At 41.3% G+C, this 9,070-nt stretch overlaps 1 protein-coding gene across 1 annotated transcript in view; it reads right to left on the bottom strand.

The window, feature by feature from the left end:
- The window catches only part of LOC145396047 (nephrin-like), a 299,410-nt gene that overhangs the window by 71,996 nt on the left and 218,344 nt on the right, over positions 1–9,070 (bottom strand). Inside the window, exons 9-12 of the mRNA XM_080269511.1 lie at positions 6,087–6,292; positions 4,467–4,571; positions 1,579–1,732; positions 900–1,028 (exon numbers count right to left, since the gene is read on the bottom strand). Of these exons, the coding sequence (XP_080125637.1) occupies positions 900–1,028; positions 1,579–1,732; positions 4,467–4,571; positions 6,087–6,292 (594 nt within the window). The remainder of the gene's footprint in view (positions 1–899; positions 1,029–1,578; positions 1,733–4,466; positions 4,572–6,086; positions 6,293–9,070) is intronic.

A 9,070-nucleotide genomic window follows, 5' to 3' on the forward strand; every position in this document is an offset into this window, starting at 1 on the left:
CTTTCTTCCTCCTCTCTCCTTTCACTGCCTTACCTTCCCTCCCTTCTCTTCCTTTTTCCTCTTCCTTTCTTCCCAGTTTCCCCCCTCCTTCCTCCTCTTCCTTCTTTTCTTCCTCTCCCTTTCTTAACGTCTCCTCCCTTCCTCCTCTTCTTCCTTCCTTTTCCCTTCTTCGTCTTCCTTTCCACTTCCTTCCCCTTCTGCTTCTTGCTTTTTGGCTTTCTTCCTCTCCCTGTCTTCATTCTTCTTTTTCCCTTCCTCTCTTCTTCCCCTTTTCCTTCCCCTTCCCTCCTTTTCTCTCTCTTTCCTTCCCTTCTCTCTCTTCTTTATCAAATACCTTTTCTACGCCTCCCCTAACACTTCTTCCCCCCCCCTCTCTCTCTCTCCTCCATTCCTCTATCATATACCATTTCTACGCCTCCCCTAACCCACCTCTCTCTCTCTCTCTCTCTCTCTACCATACATCTAAACCACAAAAGAAAATTCATGAAAGAAAATCCACAATTCCCCAAAATATGAAGAGAAAGTAGAAATAAATGGGACAAAAAATATATATAAAAAAAAAAAATAACAACAGAATCAGTAGACAAAGACGCTTGAAAAGCACCCCAGAAATCAGTAGAAAAATGCACGCACACGCAAACGCACACGCACACGCAAACACACGAGTAGATCTTTAAAAACGACGCTTAATTTTGCAAAGCACTTAAAACACACACACACACACCAACAATATAAAGCCACCCACCACTACCCTCACACACAATAACAAAACAAATAAACGGGGGAAAAAAGAAGAGGAGAACTAAGCACGCGACGCTCTCAAACTAAGCACGCGACGCTCTCAAACTAAGCACGCGACGCTCTCACCCCTAAAAATATATTAAATTTCGGGTACTCACAGTTGACCCGGAGTGTGAGCGCCTGCCTGACGTCCTTCTGGAGTGCGGAGTTCGTGGCCTGACAGGTGTAGGTCAGCCCATCGTCAGCAGCGGTCAGATTAAGAGTAAGGACATTGCTGACGCGTGTACCTGGAGAGAGATAGATAAATAGATAGATAGATGGGTGGGTAGGTGGGGAGATAGATAGATAGATGGGTGGATAGGTGGGGAGGTATACAGATGGATGAGTGGACAGGTGGGGGGGGAGAGAGAGAGAGAGAGAGAGAGAGAGAGAGAGAGAAATGGATGGGTGGGGAGAGAGAGAGAGAGAGAGGGTGGATAGGTGGGGAGATAGACTGATAAGTACAGATATAAAGAAAAATATCGAGACTGATAAATATATTGAGAGAGAGAGAGAGAGAGAGAGAGAGAGAGAGAGAGAGAGAGAGCATTTTTTCTTGCCAAGTCCTCTACTCTTATTTTTCCAGAATTTCTCATGCGAATCACAAGCATATATGGTGTGTGTGTGTGTGTGTTTGTGTGTGTGTGTGTGTGTGTGTGTGTGTGTGTGTGTGTGTGTGTGTGTGTGCCCTTTACCACATACGCTAAAACAACATCGAAGATACTACTAACGATAAAAAAAGAATATTATTTAACATATAAAGGAATCCAATTTACTACCACTACTACTACTACTCACCTCCATAGGGTCCTTCTGAAGTGTCGTGTAGTCTCCCCAGCATCTTGTAGTCTCCCCTCAACCAGGTGATAGTGGCAGGTGGGTTGGAGGGAGAGGCAGTACAGGTGAGTGTGGCTTGCGTTCCTGCCCGTAATCGACGAGGGGACTCCGTAATCTGCAAGTGAGATGGGGATTATTATTATTATTATTATTATTATTATTATTATTGGTGGTGGTGGTGATGGTGGTGATTATGATGATGATGATGATGATGATGATGATCGTGGTGGTGGTGGTGGTGATGATGGAATTAGTCTAGAGGTAAAAATCATTAAATTGCAGGAGGAGGTCACTGTCTTTAAAAGGTTAATGAGGACTTAATTACGTAAAACATTATTATTATTATTATTATTATTATTATTTATTATCTGTCCTATGAGACCTATGTGCGAATATGTATTCTGAGAGAGAGAGAGAGAGAGAGAGAGAGAGAGAGAGAGAGAGAGAGAGAGAGAGAGAGAATCGTGACAGGGAGAGAGGTGGAGGGATTTTCCTAATTGAGGGAAGAGACGGGGGAGATAAAAGGACTTGGGGAGGAAGGGTAGGGGAGGGATGGAGAGAAAAATTGGGGAAGGGGAGGGGAGGGATGAAGAGAAAAATTGGGGGAGGGGAGAAGGGGGAAAAACAAGTGGAGGGGAGACAGACAAAACATGGATGGGGAGAGAGGGAGAGGAGGGAGAAAGAAGAGAAGGAAGGGGAGGGGAACAGAGGGAAGAGGAAGGGGAGAAGAAAATAGGGAGAGGGAAGGATAAAAATTGGGGGAGGGGAGGGAGAGAAAACGTGAAGGGGAGGTGGAGAGGAGGAGAGAGAAAAGAGCGGGAGGGGAGGGAAATGGGGAAGAGGGGGGGGAGGAGAAAAAAGAGAATGGCGAAACGAATAAGTGATGCAGGTTAGACACTGATAACGCAGTCTGCTGGTGTGGGCGTGGGAGTGGGAAGTGAAGATATGATGAGAGATAGACACCAATAACGCTGAGAAAGCCGTACCCGCAAAACACGAGAAATGGCAAAGCGGAGTGAGTAGCGCTATATATGTACCACCTTGTCTCACCTGTTAATTAGTACCCCTCTTTACCTGTCTGCCTTCCTGGAGCATTTCACCTCTTAATTAGCTGTCCAATCTCTCTCTCTCTCTCTCTCTCTCTCTCTCTCTCTCTCTCTCTCTATCACACACACACACACACACACACACACACACAGAAAACAAAGTTAAGGTTAGATATCATGATTCGAATATTCAATACGGACGGTGAGCATTAGCGACAAAGAGGTGACATGAAAAGGTATAGGGCATGTATGGCTCCTAGACCTCAGGGAACGGGGTATCAAATCTATGTCCAGACAGATACATAAATTGTGTGACAGCAAATGAATGGATCTTGAATTTGGCTATGTTGTTTTTGTTTTTTCTTGGAAGGAATGATCTAGCTAGTTACAGGCCTTGGGTTCCTTCTTCCTTTAAAAAAAAATTAGGGGGATACAGGTAGGGTTAATTAAAAGGTGAGTTGACACAAACACACACACACATACACACACACACACACACACACACACACACACACACACACACACACACACACACACACACACCGCCTCAAACCCCTCGTAATGCAGAGAAAGAAATTTAGCTCGCTTTTATCGTAATCCAATCTCTCTCTCTCTCTCTCTGACCAGGTATGAGAAAGGCCTTGGGTTCCTTCTTCCTTTAAAAAAATTAGGGGGGTTACAGGTAGCTAATTAAAAGGTGAAATAATAGCCCAGGTGGACGACCAGGTGTAAGGAATAGGCCTTGGGTTCCTTCTTCCTTCAAAAAAAAAAATTAGGGAGTTACAGGTAGCGCTAATTAAAAGGTGAATTAATAGCCCAGGTGGACGGCCAGGTGAGGGAGGCTAATTAACAGGTGGCATCTTATTTACACACCTGTCGCGATATCAAAGGTGGGAAATTATGGTAAATATATTTGATTTTTTTGTTATATGTGAAGTGGGAGAAGCAGTAGTAGTAGTAGTAGATTGGCTGATAGATAGCGATAGATATAATACAGATAGATAGAAGGTATTTGATAGATGGGTGTCGGGTGGATGGTAGGTGAGTTGATTGGCTGATGTAGGTATGATTGATGGGTAGACAGATGGATATAATAGATAGATAGATAGATAGATAGATAGATAGATAGAAGGAATTAGATAGATGGGTGTCAGATGAATGGTAGGTAAGTAGATTGGTAGATGTAGGTATGACAAGGGTAGATTGATGGCGATAGATAGATGGATAGATAGAATTAGATAGTCAGGTGGATGGTAGGTAAGTAGATTAGATGAAGGTATGGTTGAAGGATAGACAGCGATAGATAGATAACAGAGGTAAGTGGATAGACAAAGGTAGAGAGAGAGAATGAGTAACTGACAGACTGATAGACATAGAGAGAGGAAAATAGATAAAGGTACACAGACTGATAGATAGACAGACAGATAGACAGATAGAACGATAGATAGAGGCAGTTGGACATATTAACTGACTGACAAATATATAAACAGACAGATAGATACATACATAAAGATAGACAGCAAACATAAAGCAGATAGACAGACGGGGAGAGAGAGAGAGAGAGAGAGAGAGAGACACACACACACACACACACATATAGAAAGATAGACACAGATAATAATTAGATAGCTGATAAATAGACACAAAGACAGACAGACAGAGATAGACAGATAGATACATACATATATAGATAGACAGATAGACATACCAGATAGATAGACAGGCAGATAGACACATCAAACACACATTCCCCTTTCCCTCTAGCAAATATTCTCCCTTTTCGCCTGTCTACCTGCGACTCACCTTGACCGTATCAGGTGGAAAATGAACCGCTAAGGTGGTGGACACACTCACGGGCGATGCGGCGGCGGAATTGAGAGCCTCGCAGCGGTACTGGGCTCGATTATCCTGGTGGGAAGCATTTAAGAGGCGAAGTTAGATTTTAGGAGGGTGTTTGGTAAAATGGATTGTGTTAGTTATTTACTTACTTGTGTTATTATTTTATTATTATTATTATTATTATGTTGTTTATCATGACTTGTATTTATCATTATTATTATTATTATTTTTATTACTGTTGTTTATCATGACTTGTATTTATTATTATTATTATTATTATTTTTATTACTGTTGTTTATCATGACTTCTATTTATTATTATTATTATTATTTTCATTATCACTATCATTACAACAATAACAACCAGTACTACTATCATCATCATCATCATCATCATCATCATCATCATCATCATCATCATCATCATCATCATCATCATCATCATCATCATCATCATCATCATCATCATCATCATCATCATCATCATCATCATCATCATCATCATCATCATCATCATCATCATCATCATCATCATCATCATCATCATCATCATCATCATCATCATCATCATCATCATCATCATCATCATCATCATCATCATCATCATCATCATCATCATCATCATCATCATCATCATCATCATCATCATCATCATCATCATCATCATCATCATCATCATCATCATCATCATCATCATCATCATCATCATCATCATCATCATCATCATCATCATCATCATCATCATCATCATCATCATCATCATCATCATCATCATCATCATCATCATCATCATCATCATCATCATCATCATCATCATCATCATCATCATCATCATCATCATCATCATCATCATCATCATCATCATCATCATCATCATCATCATCATCATCATCATCATCATCATCATCATCATCATCATCATCATCATCATCATCATCATCATCATCATCATCATCATCATCATCATCATCATCATCATCATCATCATCATCATCATCATCATCATCATCATCATCATCATCATCATCATCATCATCATCATCATCATCATCATCATCATCATCATCATCATCATCATCATCATCATCATCATCATCATCATCATCATCATCATCATCATCATCATCATCATCATCATCATCATCATCATCATCATCATCATCATCATCATCATCATCATCATCATCATCATCATCATCATCATCATCATCATCATCATCATCATCATCATCATCATCATCATCATCATCATCATCATCATCATCATCATCATCATCATCATCATCATCATCATCATCATCATCATCATCATCATCATCATCATCATCATCATCATCATCATCATCATCATCATCATCATCATCATCATCATCATCATCATCATCATCATCATCATCATCATTATTATATCACCAAAACTAACCGTCAGCTAAATATACAAGCACACACCCTTAATAATAATAATAATAATAACAATAATAATAACAATAATAATAATAATAACAACAACAAACCTCACCTACGCCTCAGCAAATTTCAAATAGTAACAAAAATCATCTCAAATAATAATAATAATAATACTCACCTGCGCCTCAGCAATTATCTCAATCTCGGCGGAACTAACGTCATCGATGCTGTGCTTTTGCGAGGATATTTTCTGCCCGTTTCGGTACCACTGCAGGTGTGCGGGGGGGTTGCCGCCCCTCGACACGCAGGTGACACGCTGCCGACTACCGACTGGGATGCCCGTGCCCTCGCTGTACCCGTGAAGGATCGGGGCCTGCGGCGGTCCTGTCGGGGGGAGAGATGAAAAAATAAAAAAAAATTGAAAAAATAAAAAAACTTACATGAATACATACAGTACATGTATACGTTAAATTCATACATAAACACACAGAGTACATACATATAAATAAACGTTCATACATAAGCTACATATATACATACACACATATATACATACATACACAGGCTACACACATAAACGTACATACATACACACGCTACATACATACAAACATACATACATACACAGGCTACATACATACGTAAGCTACACACACACACACACATACATACATACACACAAGCTACATACAAACATACATACATACACAGGCTACACATACACACAATACCATCAGCCTTTCATCCTTAACTTTCCTCTTCTTTCTCTCTCCTTCCTCGCTGATTCCCTTATACCTTATCCTCCTCATCCCTTATATTGCTTCTCTCCCTCATACCCTCCCCTCTCCCCTCCTTCCTTCCTTCCTCCATCCCGGTTCTTCTTCCTTCCTTCTCCCTCCCTTTCTTTCCTCCATCTTTCTTTCATGTCTCCCTCCTCCCTCCCTCTTCCTTCTTTATTTCAACTTCCCTGCCATCCCTCCCCTTTGTACTCCTTTGTATTCCTCCATCCATCCTCCCCTCCTTCTCTCCCCCTTTCCCTCCACTTCTCCCCTCCATCCACTCTCCCCCTCTCCCTCCATCCACTCTCCCCCTTTCCCTCCATCCACTCTCCCTCCTTTCCTCCACGTCTCCCTTCCTTCCCTCCATCTTCCCCTCATCTCCCTGATCATCCCCAAACTTCCCCTCATCTCCCAAACTTTGCCCTTTCTTTCCTTCATCATCCGATTTTCCCCTCTTCCTCCCCTCCTCTCTCTCTCTCTCTCTCTCCTTTCTTCCCTCTCCTTCCTTCCTCCCTATTCTCTCAAACTCTCTCCCTCTTCCCTCATCTTCCTTCCTTCCTTCATTCCTCCCTATTTTCTCAATCTCTCCCTCTCTTACCTCCTTCCTACTATCAATCTCTCTCTCTCTCCCTCTTCGTTTTCCATCCTTTCCTCCTCTCCTTTTCCTTCTATCCCTCCTTCTCCCCTCCCCTTTTCTCTCCATCCCTCCTTCCCCCCTCCCCTTTTCTCTCCATCCCTACATCGTCCCTCCATAACCCCCCCCCCTCCACTATGAAAAATGAAGGAACACCAGGAGGAAATGAGAGAGAGAGAGAGAGAGAGAGAGAGAGAGAGAGAGAGAGCGTGTGACAGACCACATAGAGACAGAAATAGAGACAGAATGAGACAGACATAGACAGAGACAGATAGATAGATAGATAGGCAGATAGACACAGGCAGACAGACAGATAGAAGGCAAGCAAGCAGACAGAAAAATACAGCTTCAGATAGACACAGACACTGGGATAGAAGACAGATAGATAGGTAGATAGATAGACAGACAGACAGACAGATAGATAGACGCTGATATACAAACACAACCACTAACACACAACGGGATAGAACACATAAATATACAGATAGACCGACAGAAAGAAAGATAGATAGATAGATAGACATTCGTACGAGACAGCCATGCGTTCGGAAAGATTTACAAGGAAGCGATAAAATGTGCCTAACTTTGTGAAATGATTTGTTACATAAAAATAGTTTATTATCTATCAGTCTATTTATCTATCTATCGGTCTCTCTACATACCTATTTCCCTGTCTATCTATGTACCTATCTACCTATATACCCATCTATCTACCTATCTACTTGTCTATCTATTTACCTATCTACATAACTATAATTGCACATATCTATGTATCTATCCATCTACCTACCTGGTACCTATCTATCTATCTCTTTATCTATTTATGTTTATCTATCTACCTCTGTATACAAATTTATTTATCTATCGCATCTATCTTGCTGTCAACTATGTCTATTCATCCGTCTATATGTATCTATTAATTTATTACCTCACGAGGGAAATTATAAGGGAAAGTATGAGGGAAAGTATGAGGGAAAGTATAAGGAAAAGTATGAGGGAAAGTATGAGGGAAAGTATAAGGGAAAGTATAAGGGAAAGTATGAGGGAAAGTATGAGGGAAAGTATAAGGAAAAGTATGAGGGAAAGTATGAGGGAAAGTATGAGGGAAAGTATAAGGGAAAGTATGAGGGAAAGTATGAGGGAAAGTATAAGGGAAAGTAAGAGGAAAAGTATGAGGGAAAATATGAGGGAAAATATGAGGGAAAGTATGAGGGTATGAGGGATGAGTTACCCCCCCAAACCCGACCCCCAATCACTCATCCCTGACACCACCATCCAAACTCTAATTTTCTCCCCCCCCCTCCTCTCTCTCTCACTTTCCTCCCCCTCCCTCCCCTCCTCTCCCTGTTCCTCCTTTCCTCCCCTCCTCCTCTTGCCTTCTTTCCTCTCTTCCTCTTCTTCAACTCTCTCTCTCTCTCTCTCTAAATTCCACTCGCTTCCTACAAAACGGCCAACCATAAATCCCACGAAGTAATCCGGATTTCCCAAACACCTTCTCCGTGGCGATTTATCCTACAAATTTGAAGTCCCTATTTTCCACACTAATCATCTTAACTATATCTCAAAGGAAGAAAAAATTGGAATACAAGAAAATGAAGAGGAAATAGGGAAATAAATCGCTTATGGAAAGGTGTTAGGGAGCTCTTCTGTGGGTCATAGGAGCTGAGGTTGTAGGAAATAGAGAGAGAGAGAGAGAGAGAGAGACGAATCGACCCACATACATACATAAATACATACACATACATACAT

This window comes from Coenobita brevimanus, chromosome 34 (assembly GCF_032717465.1).
Source record: "Coenobita brevimanus isolate Jiangsu-jjx chromosome 34, ASM3271746v2, whole genome shotgun sequence".
Classification (NCBI taxonomy): domain Eukaryota; kingdom Metazoa; phylum Arthropoda; class Malacostraca; order Decapoda; family Coenobitidae; genus Coenobita; species Coenobita brevimanus.